This window comes from Chamaea fasciata, unplaced genomic scaffold (genome assembly GCF_029207755.1).
Source record: "Chamaea fasciata isolate MVZ Bird 193981 ecotype frontalis unplaced genomic scaffold, bChaFas1.0.hap1 SCAF_11, whole genome shotgun sequence".
NCBI lineage: Eukaryota > Metazoa > Chordata > Aves > Passeriformes > Sylviidae > Chamaea > Chamaea fasciata.
This window is the reverse complement of record NW_027094096.1, coordinates 7,653,781-7,667,640: the sequence shown is the minus strand read 5'-3', so window position 1 is coordinate 7,667,640 and position 13,860 is coordinate 7,653,781. Positions and strand designations below refer to the sequence as shown.

Genomic DNA, 13,860 nt, shown 5'->3' with positions numbered 1-13,860 from the left:
GAAATTACAGACTCAAAAATTAAAAATATTACCAACCTGCATGTTCTCTAATCATTAGTTAAGTCACTGATCCACATCATAACAATTTAGGAATAGATCCACACATGCCTACACAATCAGGGAAGGTGACACCTGAGATTATTTAGAGCTGACAGTGTCCTGGATCTCTGGGCTACTTTCCCTAGCACCACCAGAAGTAAAACACAACCACTGTGATTTTATGCAAGAGCAACATCTCCACTGAGGATGAAGTTGTGGCTTGATGGCAAAGCTGCGTTCAAATACTTTTACTCACTCAGGTATCAGAAGCCACTCAGCTGTGTTAACTCCACCTGAGCTTCTCAGCAGGGCTGTGCTGCAAACCACACTGCCCCTTGCAAAGTCCTCCCTCACCTATCCACAGCAATCTTACTCCAGCTTTTTCTGGAGACAGCTCAAGGGATGCAGTTTTCCCATTGTGACCAGCTCCCTTGCTCACTCAAGTCTTTTGACACGTGTGATTTGCCACACTGATACTGAAACATAAAACCACGTGGGCTGCGTGGCCAGGAGTGAGACATCACCCATAAGATGATCCTTATGGGTCCATCCCAGGTGACACCACCATCAGTGAAGTCCTTCAATACATTCCCATCTGCAGTCCATCAAATATTTATCACTGCCCCGTCTTCTGCAACCTTCTGATTGTCCAGCCATGGATCCATCCTGACACCCTCCCCAGCCACCCTGCAAGGAAGGATCTGCACCCAAAGGTGAGCCCTCACCGTTTCAAAGCTGCCTTTGTGCATCAGGTCAATGGGAGGTCGGAAGAGGTCAGCCAGTGTTGTCAGCTTCTTGTCCACTGCCCCTCCGTTCCGGAGCTCCTGCTCCTGCCGGACTGCACAGCCCCAAGAGGAAAGGGAGTGGGATTAGACAAAATATTCACAAGGGGCATTTGTTACTGGCTAAATGCTCAAACACAGAACTTCTGGGGTGGAATTCTCTCGAGTTCCTAGGAGGTTTGGGGAGAACAGAGCTAGGGGAATTAGTGAAAGGAATGTGAGTGCAAATCCCAGGATATCTCTTAAGGAGAGTCCCAGGGTAAGACCCCACTGAACAAGCTTAGCTGGTGTGTAAGGGCAGAACCTCTCTGCCTCAGCTTTCTCATGTGCTTTCACTTTTAAACATTTTAATAAATCTGAGGGGTCACATACCAGTATTTGAAAACAAAGCAGCCAAAAAAAGCCGTGACTTGTCCCCAGTGATGGTTCTAAATGGGAAACTGAGCTAGACTGTAGCAATATAACCTTTAAAAGGAATATTTCTAATGCAGTGTTTCCATTAGTTGACTGTGGGGCAATCCCACAGAAAAGAAACAAACAAACAGAATCAGTTTACATGGAGAAACCTCTTTGGATGTTTCTTTTAAAGTGTATCAATTCCATCTGAAATAATACAGAACACATTTCCTACTCAGACAAGACCATGGACAATAAAGGTAAATCACAGCAGATATGTGATGTATTTTATGGAACCAGGTCAGCTGAAATGGGCAATAACTATCCCATGGCCAAAAATTTTCCACTGTGGAAGGAGCTATCAATGAGTCAAAGCATAAAAACTATGCTTGAGCAGACACACAGGGAATAAAGCAGCCCTAGGAGCCAGGAGATCATCTGGAATTTCATGGCCAGGGCTGCTTTTCCAGAGACAGCCACACAGTGATGTCTACCTGTAAAGTTCTGCCAAAAAGCATGATAAACTTTCACCATAAATCCTCACAGTTGCCATCTCTAAATGCCTTAGGAGTGGAATCACAGGATGGTTTGGTTTGGAAGAGACCCTAAAGATCAGCCAGTTCCACACCCTCCTGCCATGGGCTGGAACACCTTCTCCTAGACCAGGCTGAAAGATGGTGAGTAAAACTTTAAGGGCATTGATTCCGTACACGGGCATTTTCATTTACAAAGCTGCCAGTGATTTCAATACTTGTGGTGTTCATCATTACTGGAAAAGGGGAAGGAAAGTATCAACACCTGTTTTCAGTTTGGCAGCCAACCCCTAACTGTGTGGGAACATGGTCCATGGAACCCAGTAACCAGTGACAGGATGAGGAAACAGCCTCAGGTTGCACCAGGGGAGGCTGAGATTGGATATTAGGGAAAAATTCTTCCTGAAAAGGGTTGTCCAGCCCTGGCAGAGCTGCCCAGGGCAGCAGTGGAGTCCCCATCCCTGCAAGGATTTAACAGATGTGTGGATGTGGCACTTGGGGACATGGGGCAGAAGACTTTTCCAACTTTACTGATCCCTGTGGTTACACCTCAGGAACACTCCAGCAACACCAGCATGACAGCCACAACTCAGATGTGAAACACCTGGTGTTGTGCTGTCACAGAATCACATTCTGTGACACCTCATGGATGAAGTAACAGCCAGTGCTTTGGCACCTGGAGATCTGTGCATGAACAGCCAAAGGCAAACAGCAATTAAAGCCTGGAGAACCTCATGTGTGGCCAAGGAAGAAGCCTCAGGGCTACTCCAATGTAATTCAAGTGCCAGAACATCCACTGCCTAGCCAAGAAATATCCAGTGGATGAATTTAATTTCTACCTGGGTGTTAGGATTCTTCCCCTATTTCAGTTCCCTCTAGAGCAGAAAAAGGGTTTTTCTGAGAGTCAGTTAGACCAAAGCAGACAGAATTTACTGTGATAATCATAATTCTACGATTCTGTACTTCTAAAAATGTACCCTGCCCCACAATTGGCAGTTTTAAAATGTTTCAACAACTGAAAGCTGTCCTAGCCTACAACAGGAATGATTTCTCCATGTTATTTGCAATAAAATAAAATAAAATAAAATAAAATAAAATAAAATAAAATAAAATAAAATAAAATAAAATAAAATAAAATAAAATAAAATAAAATAAAATAAAATAAAATAAAATAAAATAAAATAAAATAAAATAAAATAAAATAAAATAAAATAAAATAAAATAAAATAAAATAAATCAGGCTTACTGATCTGTAGACACTTACTGGTTTCTGTCTGAAAATCCCGAAAGCCATCGAATATTGAGCGAGCAGGTCTGCGTCTTTTAGGAGCTTAAAAAAAAATCAAAGAATTATTTGAAAAGTGTATTATCAAAATAAATACATATTAGTACTTTCCATCACACATGTAGGAAAACAGAAAAGGAAGCTGAAGCAGGGATGATGTGGGAGTAGAGGTCATTGGGAAGGACTGGAAATGGATGGAAATAGGCCGAAGGTAGTTTATAAATTCCATTTCCTAACACGTCCTCCCTCCAGCAAACCTTAGTCCAGAAACAAAACGTGTATCAACAACATAGAGAGGCTTAAAGCCCCTTCTGATGGGCTCACCAAGACCCTTCAGCATGGAGTGGCAGTGCTGTCACAGCATCACCCTGTCACAATTCCAGCCAAGATTTTACCCAAGACCTTCAAGGGGATGAAAAACTTCAAAAGATTAAACCCCATCAGAAAATATTTTTTTAATATAGAATCACATTTATCTTTTCCACAATGCATTTCTACTCTTTTCTGAACTCTTATCCTGATCCTGTCCCAACTTCTTGGCTGGGCTGGACAGCCACACTCTTCCAGTAGATCCAGCATTCCTTTTGCAAAGAAACCTTGAGAACTGATTATCTGCAGCAGGACAGACACAGCAGCCCAGGCAGGTGTCAGAAACAGCACCCTCAAGTCCCACTGAAATCCTATGGTAAAGCACAAGCACTGCACTTGGAAGGAAAACAGAACTGCCTGCCAAGATTATTCCAGCTACTCATCTCCTTTCCTATCAACAGAAAGAACCTTCAAAGCCCAACTGCTAGAAGACATAATAAATAATAAACAATTTAAAGTAAGATAAATACAATCTATATCCAGTGGAAATGTGGTGACACAAACTATCATGGAAAAAGAAAGCAAGCCTGAACACTGGACCTGCTGGGGAATAACACCTCTCAACTCCAGGGAGTAAGATCTCCTTCACCCTGAGTGCTTAGGCACAAGCCAGCCTCAGAACAACTCAAACTCAGTTGGAACAGCAACTGAAGGACCACTTCAGCAAAAGCAGCATGTTCGTGCCAGGCTCAGCTCGAGCCAGGCAGCACAGGTGAACAGGCTCTCAGCAGTCCAGGAGGTTCCTTTACACTGAATGATGGGATCCACGTATCCAGCACAAATACACAGGGTCACCTCTTCGGCTGGAAAAAACCTGAGCTTATACAACCACATCAGAATGATCCCTAAAAACAGAAACTGCCACCTCCCCTGCTGTAAGGCTAGAGCTGAGGCCAATTATCTCTTCAGGTTCAGCTACTTCGTCAGGCTGTTCTGTGCCAGAAACACAAGTGGCATTGGTGGATCAGACAGTGCCAGGAAGGAATCACTGATCCAGGGCAGTGGATGGTCAGGGACAGTGTGACTGAGAGCAGAGTGTAACAGGTAGGTAGAAGAAGACCAAGTGTTAGGGTCAGCAGGTCTGAATCCTAATAACCCACAGGAGTCAATAGATCTTTGTCAAAAATCTATTGGGCCTAACTCTGTTGGGCCACAGGAAGAAGTGCAGAGAGCTCCTGTGTCTTCAGAGGGGCATCAGCAGGGCACCTTCCTCCAGATGCACAGCTCTGCTGCAGAACCGCCCTCCTCTGCTACTAAACACCCCACTTCCAAAATCCAGGTAGGATGGGAAGTGCAAGGATTAGATAAACACAGTGTGTCTTTGTTTTCATGTCACTGCATCTCATGGTTGAGACCTTCAAAGTCCAGCTTCACTGCTGCTGACAAGGTGGCCTTTCAGCAACAAGGGGAATGCCATGAAATTATATCAATGAAGCTCATACAAGTGCAAAAGCACTTCGATGAAAGCAGATACTTTGTATCTCATTTCCTTTTTGCCCAAATGCAAATTAAGTGTCTATTTCAAATTGTTGGTACTTTATGCATCTCACATCAGTATGTAGAAGTTAAGTTAGTTCATTTCAGTGATTCATATTCTGTCTAAGGAATAAACATTTTCTGATGGAACTGGGGACTGAAGCATATTAAAGGAGTCTAAATTTTCCAGCTCCCAAAACAGGCAGAAAAAAACTCCTACAAGGACTAAAACTAGAAAAGCTAATATTGCTCTCTGTGCAAGTACAGCAAAAAGGCAAACAGTGCGCACCTGTATTGCCTGGCATTGTGTGCTGCCCTCTGAACCACCCCTCAGCTGGTGCATCCTGGCTGAACACCTCTCTAATGCTGAAAAACAAAATCAGTCCCGGGGGTAAACCTGAAGCTTGGCCTCCCTCTCCTTTCTAACACAGGAACTAAATGATAGAAAAGGGCATTTCCCATGGGTGTGAGACCACTGCAGTGCTGAGCACCTGCACAGCCTTCCTTGCTGAAAAGGGCAAAGCTCTCAATCCATCTGATATGGCAAAGGCCAGCCCAGAAATGACCTGGTCCACATGAGAAGGACAGAGACAAGAAAAGTAGCTGCAAGCACAGCTTAAAGAGCAAATTAATTTCCTGCACAAGCAATGGAGAAGGGTATGAGCAATCACACAGTTCAGCCCTTCTTTCTGATCTGTCGTCTCCTTGAGACGCAGGCATTTGTCCTCTTCTTTTTCACTTGTCAGCCAAGGCTCCATCTTCCATCCCAGCACCTCAAACACTTCCACAGCAGTACCCCACAGTTCTGGGCCCCCAGAACACAGATGTATACTTAATTAAGTTAATTGGCTGCCACCTCACCAAGTCTCATGAAACAAGATTTAGCAAATTAGTACCCCTGGGAATAAAGCATCTCTCATGTGTGAAGTTTTCAATACCACTGGTGTTACTCCTCCACATTCAACAAGTTTCGATTTTCTTTTGTCACTTAGCTCACCTCAAGGTAAAGAAAACAGAAATAAAATAAGAACACAAGCCTACCTCCAAACAAGGGCTCAGGCTCTACTAAGATTTCCTGCTTTTGAGGAATTGGAGCTCGTACTTCATCCCTATCAAAGGAGAAGAAACAAAACAGAAAACATCAGAGAGACGATAATACTGCAAGTGCTGTACAAACCACATCTCATTATGCTCTGAGGCTCCTGCCACTTGAACCAGTTAAAGATGCTGCTGTATCATTGCACAGAATGAAGAAGTTTGGGATTAAGTGGAGCCTCAAGGGAGCATCTGTTCCCACTCATGGCACTGCTACTGGACATGGTACCCTGTGCACTGAGAGCTGGTATGGATGACCTTTGATAGAAGATTACACAAACCCTTGAGTAACTGTCAATCTACTATTTAAACCCCTTTTCTTCTTGAATAACTTTGTTAGACCTTGGAAGTCTCTAAAAACTTAGCAAAACATGTTAAATAATCCACTTGCCATCCTACTTTCCTTGCTAGCTACATAGAAAAAAATATCATCCTCCTTATAACCAGCTTCTGTCTGTCAGAAGACTTTTTGCTTCCACCTGAAAGTCACAACTCTCTTTTCCAGAGGAAGGAAAACAAGGCCAAGATGGCCATTTTCCCCCATTTCTAAAGCAGTTCTTGGCTTGCATAACTGGGCTTCCTCACATGTCAACAGCTTGGTCAGTGATACTTGCAGACACTTACAGATAATCCAAAACTACAACTAGGAGAAGAAAGGAAACCACAAAGAAATCACAAGCATCTTTGTGACAATGGTGTGGTCACCTGGCCCATGGATCTATGTGGAAAAGGATTCATTCATTGCTACATCCTGTCCATGAACTCCCTCTTCCCTCAGACTTCCAAGGTGTGAAGTGTGCATCCTGCAGCTTTCGACGCTGCAGGTTTCAAAAAGTAACTCAGGATGTTAGCAGGATGCACTAACCTTGCTCTTAACCTCCACATCTTTGATTGCTCTGTGCAGCTTGTTACTCTCCATTTGCACATTTACTGTTCTCTCATCCTAGGAGGAACACTGAGCTGATCAGCACCTGGAGGTGTTGAGTATAAAAAAGAAAGTATTCCAAGAAAAATCTGAAGTCACTGATGTGCCAGAAATTGTCCAGAAATAACACTAACCTATATACCTATTTTAACTTTGTTAAACGCTCAAGTAGGAAGGCACTTCACATCAGCTATAAAGGTTAGAACTAAAAGAATTGTTTACATTTACACATGTGCTTCAGAAGTATGAGGAGCAAGGATTTTCCTCTCTAAGTTAGCTGTCTTTTTCCTGGAGTGGAAGATTTTTATAAGGTCAAAAGCCTGGTTTAAGTTTAATTTACCGTATTTAATGAATGTGGTTTATACCACTCAAGATTTTCCCTTTATCCCAAACAGTCACGTTAATAGGTAGCACTGAGACTGTCTGTCATGCTTAAGTGGAAATTCTCTTCCCTTTGCAGGCATCTGATGTACAAGAGACTGATGGAGGTGTTGAAGATGCTGATTCCTCTGCATACTGGTGTAAAGGGCCTGGCCCTTCCAGTGCCAAACTGGGTTAAACCCTCACAAGTCAGACTCTTCTCCCAGGTAAGAAGAGACAGGATGAGACAAAATGGCCTCAAGTTGTGCCAGAGGAGGTTTATGTTAGATACCACAGCAAATTTCTTCACAGAAAGGGTTGTAAAGCACTGGCAGACTGCCCAGGGCAGTGGTGGTGTCACAGTCCCTGCAGGTGTTCAGTAAACATATGGATGTGGCACCTGGGGACATGGGTTAGTGGTGAAACATGGTGGGGGGGTTGGGTTGATGGCTGAACTTGATGATCTTAGAGGTCTTTTCCAACCTTAAATTCCATGAATCTATGAAATTGGAGTAAGGTGGCTTCATTTATAAGAACCAAACCAAGAAAACTCTCTAACTGCCAAATTAGTGCACACCAAGATCACTGAAGCACTTAAAAACAAGACTCTCTTATTACTGGATCCTTACTTTAATGATTTTTAAATCTGGGCTTTGTTTGTAAAAAACAGTAGGTGAAAGCTACAGAAAACTTCTGAAGCGCAAGAGACTCACTTCTGGCCTACAAACAAGAACACCCAGAACAAGGCTGGAGCACTGAACTGAACAAGATCAAAGCAGTGTGTAATGCCTGCTGTGGTGAGAAGTGACAGCTGGCTGATGTGCAGTGTGGCACTGGCGGGACAGGCGGGTGGCAGGGCCGTGTCCCGGGTACGTACTCGGGGTGCGGGCGGACGGCGGCCACGGCCGCGGAGCTGGTGCTGGGCTCCTCGGCGATCCCCCCTCCGTCCAGGAACATGGTGACAGCCATCTCCAGGTTGTTGTTGCAGGCCTCGAGCATGTGCTTCCCCACACTTTCACTGGCACCTGGAAAGCCAAAGGGAAATCACGGCGTTTTGACTGGCAGCGCCCGGAACAGCTTTTTCTCTCAAAGCATTAATAATTAGGAGGAACGGTTCATCAGCTGCCATTTATCCCTGAAGCGCAACTGTGAAAGGAGACAAACACACACAGCTCAGGGGGAAGGGAATGCTTGCAGTCAGGACTGCCAGGCCTCTTCCTGCCAGCAACGGAGACACAGTGGAAACCATCGGAGGGGTTTTAGCATGATGTGAGTTTTCTTCTAGAGGTCAGACATTTTCCTGGTACATGGACCTGTTGGAATGAGTCCAGAGGAGACCACGAAGGTGCTGGAGCCCCTGTGCTCTGGAGCCAGGCTGGGAGAGCTGGGGGTGTTTACCTGGAGAAGAGAAGGCTCCAGTGAGACCTTAGAGCCCCTTCCAGTGCCTAAAAGGGCTCCAGGAGAGCTGGAGAGGGACTTCGGACAAAGGATGGAGGGACAGGCAAGGGGGGATGGCTGCACACTGCCAGAGGGCAGGGTCAGATGGGACACCGGGGAGTAACTCTTCCCTGTGAGGGTGGTGAGGCTCTGGAACAGGTTGCCCACAGAAGCTGTGGCTGCCCCATCCCTGGAAGTGTCCAAGGACAGACTTGGAGCACCCTGGGACAGTGGAAGGCGTCCCCGCCCAAGGTCAGCTCCAAGCCAAATCATTCCACGATTCTATGAATTTTCCAAACACAAGTAGGCATGCACAAAGAAAAATTAAAACCTGACTTAACATTTTAACAGGAAGAATATTAAATCAGCTGCTAAAGTTTTTTATCCACTTGTAACAGACGTTTAGAGATGGAAGAAAAGACATTCTGATTTACTGATTCTGCTGAAAGGCAAAATCAAACCAGCAGAAGCTCAGTTTATATAAGAAGGGGGAAAAAAAAAAAAAAGCAGCCAAGAGGGAGAAAGTAGTACTTGTCTACGGAGTTCTTTGCATAATGACTAACATTTATTCAAATCACAGAATCATGGAACAGGCTGGGTTGGAAGGGAGCTAAAGCTCATGCAGTTCTACACCCTGCCACGGGCCGGGACACCTTCCACTAGCACAGGTTGCTTCAGGCCCTGTCCAGACTGGCTTTGAACACTTAAAGTGCAACTAATCCCAGTTTTGATGTTGCTGCTCACAATGAAGCAACAGTTCCTAACATCACCTGTTAAGTCTTTCCTCAAAGGACGAGCCTCTACCTCCCAACTTCTCATCAAAAACCATCCCACCACCAGAAGCTCCCTCAGGAAAAGCAGCTCTCCTGCAACCCAGTTCTTTACAGACCCATCTCCATAGGTGGTGGACTGCCAAAGAGCTTATTTTCCTTTACAAAGGCTGGTGGAGAGGAAGAGTGGTAAAATGCAGCTGAGCCAGTCTGGGAGCAGCTTTGGGATCTGTAGTAATTCTTCCTAAATTCACAGCAAGTCACCAAAATGACAAAACCACTTTGCTCAAAACCAGGCCCACAGACAACATCAGCCTGGGCAAAACACATTCAGATGTTTCTCAGATTTTCTGGGAAAAACTCAAGAAGCTCTGGTTTGAACACAGAATAATACACTTTGAAACTGTGGAGACCAATTGGTTCTAAATAACCTGCACATCAAACCAGGGAGAAAGCCAAACTGACTGAGGGAACTGGTTTCCCAAAACACCCAACCTGCCACAACAAGCACGCTGGGATGACAGGCAGCTGTATGTTAAGACCTTAACTGAGCTGGAGAAAGTGCAAAACAAAAACTAGTGACATCCCAAAAAAGCAATGAGAAGTTCAGGTTCTTCATTCCAAGTATTTTTTGCCATCTTCAGCACTTTTCAACGTTAACTGTAGCAATGAAACCACACCTGTGAGCCTGGAATACACACACACACACCACTCCACCTCAATGCAGAGTCATGCAGAGACATTCATTTGCAAGAACTGGAAGGAAAGTGATAATTCAACCCTCTGCTATTATTTAAACGAACACTGACACAGCAAGTGCCTTCCCTGATTCCTCATCATTCCCGAGGAAAGTGCCAGCACAGCTTTCAGTCCTCGCGCTGGAAAACAGAAAATCCTAAATATTTGTTACGTTTCAAAGCAAATTCCACAGATATCCCATCATTTCCTTGGGGAAGACACGCAGGAGTTACATTCTCTTAACAGTACCTTCCTGGATGAGAGCACCAAAGAAACACAATTCTGCCACCAGGATCAAAGAAAAGCGTCAAGGATTATTTCTCCTCATCCTTCATGCTGGAGAGTATTTCCTCAGCCTTTTCCCCACAGACAGGAGTGGTGGCAGACACTTACAACTCCGAGCTGAAAAAGCTTCTAACACAAAGCACTGAGGTGTGAGCACCTGTCACACCACACCAGCAACAGGCCAGACAAGCTCCACACACTTCTAGATGCCACCTTAATTTCTGGTAAAGATAAAAACAAAACTACAAAACTCCACGTAATAGTGGATGGGTGAAGCCCAGTAGGCTATTTCTTTTTCGTTTTTGAAAGCATTGTAGGGTTCTCTTATGTTGAGCATAAAACATGTGTCTAAACATAAAAGGTGTCAGGAGGAGGAAACCAGCACAGCTCTGCCTGTTCTGGTTCAGCTTTTAGCAAATACCTCACACACACAGGCACATGCTACTGAAAATATATTTGCTGTAGGTTCTTTTTGTTCAAACGGTTTACTCTATAAAGATTCTTTAGGAATAGCCGAGAGATTCAGTAATTTCCCTCCTTACTTCCTGTCGAGGATTTGTGTGTCCAAGTACAGGGGCACAACCTGAATCGGAGCTGGTCTGGATAACCGAATTGGAGCAGTTTCACTTGTCTTTGGCTGTTCAGGCGGCACATCTTATTAAACACTGCTACGGCACCTGGCATGCAAAGCCATCAGCCAGGGGTAACTACAGCGGAGCAGATTAAACACAAAGTGGGTCAAGAGCTCCAAGCACACAACCTGAGGCAGGAGCTGTCACCTGACGCGAACTTCCACGGAAAAGCGACCAGCTCTTTCCGTTTGCGAACTCAAGTCGCCGCAAGTCGCCCGCGCTCCGGGATATTTCTGGTTTTCCATAGGCGGGCTCGGGGCTCAGCTCCCGCGTCCCTCCCGGCCGTCAGAGCCGCCCGCAGGAGCGGGAAGCGGCTCCCGGGGCGGAGCGCAGGCGGGAGGGAGGGGAAGGGGCAGGGAGGGAGCAGGACCGGGACAACCGAGGGAAAGCTCCGAGCCGCCGCTCAAAGGGAGGCGGTGTCTCCGGCGCGCAGGCAGCGGGGCCGGCCCCGGGGCGCGCCCGCCGACAGGCCCTGGCACCGCCGGCGCCCCGCGGGAGGCGCTCCGGGGGCAGGGGCAGCGCGCCCGGAACCGCTCCGCCTCGGCCCGCGCCTCCCGCCCCCGGCCCGCCGGCGGTGGGGGCCGGGCGGGACCCTCCCGCGGAAGCCCGGCGGCCCCGGCGCGCCCCGCGCCCCGAACCCACCGGTGATGGCGGTGAACTGCTGGACCAGCGCCCTCAGCGCCGCGGCGCCCGCCGAACCCCCGGGCGCCGCCATCTTGCCGCCGCCGCACCACAACACACGCGCCGCCAGCCGGCGCGCGCTGCGCATGCGCGGAGCCCGCCCGCGCGCGCGCCCCTTCCCCCGCCCGCGGTCATGAGGGGCGGGGTCTCGGTTGCCGTGGTAACGAGCCCCGCCCCCCCGGCAGCGCGGGAAGCGGGCGTGGCGACGCCCTCCTGTCCCTCCCCCCCGCCTCAACGGTTTTCCCTGGAAATCCCCCCAGAATTCCCGAGCCGCCGCTTCCGAGGGGCACGGGGCTCAGAGGCCGGACCGGCACTCTCAGGACACGCTCCCGGAGTTCCCACGCGGATTTACTCCTTCACAGAGGCCCGCGGCACAGCGAGGGGCTGGGCAGGCCGCGGGCCGGGTGCGGAGCGGATCCAGGCGCTGTGAGCAGAGACAGCCCGGAATAACCCTGACCACCAGCACAGGCCGGCGGTGACCTGCTGTGAAGGACCTGGGGGTTCTAATAGGCAACCAGCTGTCCTCGAATCGGCAGAGTGTCCTGGGGGCCGGAAGGGCCAGTGGGACCCTGGGGGGGACACTGGGAAGAGCACTGCCAGCAGATCAGGGAGGGGTCCTGTCCCTCTGTCCAGCCCTGTGAGCCACATCTGGAGAGCTGTGTCCAGTCCTGGGCTCCTCAGGAGAGGAGACACATGGTCTCCCTCTCTATGCTGGAGCAGGTCTAAGGGAAGCTGCAGAGATGCTGAAGGGCCTGGAGCATGTCCCTGCCCAGGAAAGGCTGAGGGAGCTGGGGCTGTTCAGCCTCCAGAGGAGCCCCAGCTGAGAGGGGCTCAGCCCTGGGTGTCCCTGTGTGCAGGGAGGGCTCTGAGCAGGGCCAGGCTCTGCCCGGGGGCCAGCAATGGCACCAGAGCCACGGGCAGGGACTGAGCACAGGAGGAAGAACTTTCCTGGGCAGTGCCCAAGCCCTGAACAGATCCCAGAGAGGCTGTGGAGTCTCCGTCAGTGGAGATGTTCCAGCACTGCCTGTTTATAATCTGTGCCATGTGCTCTGGGATGGCCCTGCTGGAGCAGAGGGACCCACTGTGATCCCTTCCAGCCTGATCCATTCTGGGATTCTGTGAGGAAGCACCTGAAGTGGCCAAGGAACAGCTCGCCTGCACTGGTCCAGGGAGCCCTGACAGGGCACCCCTGCCAACACTGTCACAAAGCCAGAAGAGGAAACCCTTGGATTTGTCCCCACCTACTGCACCAGCTGTTTCTAATCCCCAGGCCACCTGAAGAAGTATCAGGAATGTTTTACTCCTTTCCAGTTTCCCAGCACAGCAGGAGCATGGCTGCCTTGCTGCTGAACACCTTGCCAGCAACACTTGTCAGCTCTGAGTACCAGAGAAAGCCAAGATTGCCCTAGAATTCTAATAATTGGATACCTCACTGCTATGGAAACAGGTACATCTGTTCCCTCTCTGATTCCCTCCCTGCCTCCCATCCCCACACCAGCTCTGGTCCTCAAGGAAGCAACCAAGTCTGTGAAGTATTTGGGATTTTGGCACTTGTTTTGTTTTCCCTGGCAGATGGCTGAGCTGAACTTGTTCACAAACAAGACAAATGAATCACCAGGGCTGAAGGCAGGTGAGCAGCAGTGAACTGTTACACCAGCCCAGACATCCCAAACACAGACTCCTGCTTCACCAACACCAGTAAAACAAAGCTGATTTCAGTTGCTCCAAAGCTCCTGGACCACAGGGTCAGAAACAAGCTGCTGGTACAACCCAAATCCACTCAGCAGTGGCCAAATTCCACCCTCTAATAATGAAGATCTACAAGAATAAGGCATATTGTCCCTGGTGAGGATTACTGTGCCATGGGTGTGGTGAGGAATGGGATTATTTGGGGGACTGGAGGGCTTGCAGCACCCCACCTTGGATAGGGCTGCTGCTACAGGTGACAGGTTTTGTATTTTTGTACATTTTGCAGTTAAGTTTTAAGTTTGGGTTTTATCTAACAAGCAATTTTTAGTCCTGGTGTTTTTTGTTTGTTTGTTTTTTGTTCATTCTGC

At 48.0% G+C, this 13,860-nt stretch overlaps 1 protein-coding gene across 1 annotated transcript in view; it reads right to left on the bottom strand.

The window, feature by feature from the left end:
- The window catches only part of UBXN7 (UBX domain protein 7), a 28,052-nt gene extending 16,185 nt beyond the window's left edge, over positions 1 to 11,867 (bottom strand). Inside the window, exons 1-5 of the mRNA XM_066194203.1 lie at positions 11,765 to 11,867; positions 8,138 to 8,285; positions 5,922 to 5,989; positions 3,015 to 3,080; positions 765 to 877 (exon numbers count right to left, since the gene is read on the bottom strand). Coding sequence (XP_066050300.1) covers positions 765 to 877; positions 3,015 to 3,080; positions 5,922 to 5,989; positions 8,138 to 8,285; positions 11,765 to 11,837 — 468 coding nt within the window. The 5' untranslated portion in view covers positions 11,838 to 11,867. The remainder of the gene's footprint in view (positions 1 to 764; positions 878 to 3,014; positions 3,081 to 5,921; positions 5,990 to 8,137; positions 8,286 to 11,764) is intronic.
- Positions 11,868 to 13,860: the final 1,993 nt, after the last annotated feature.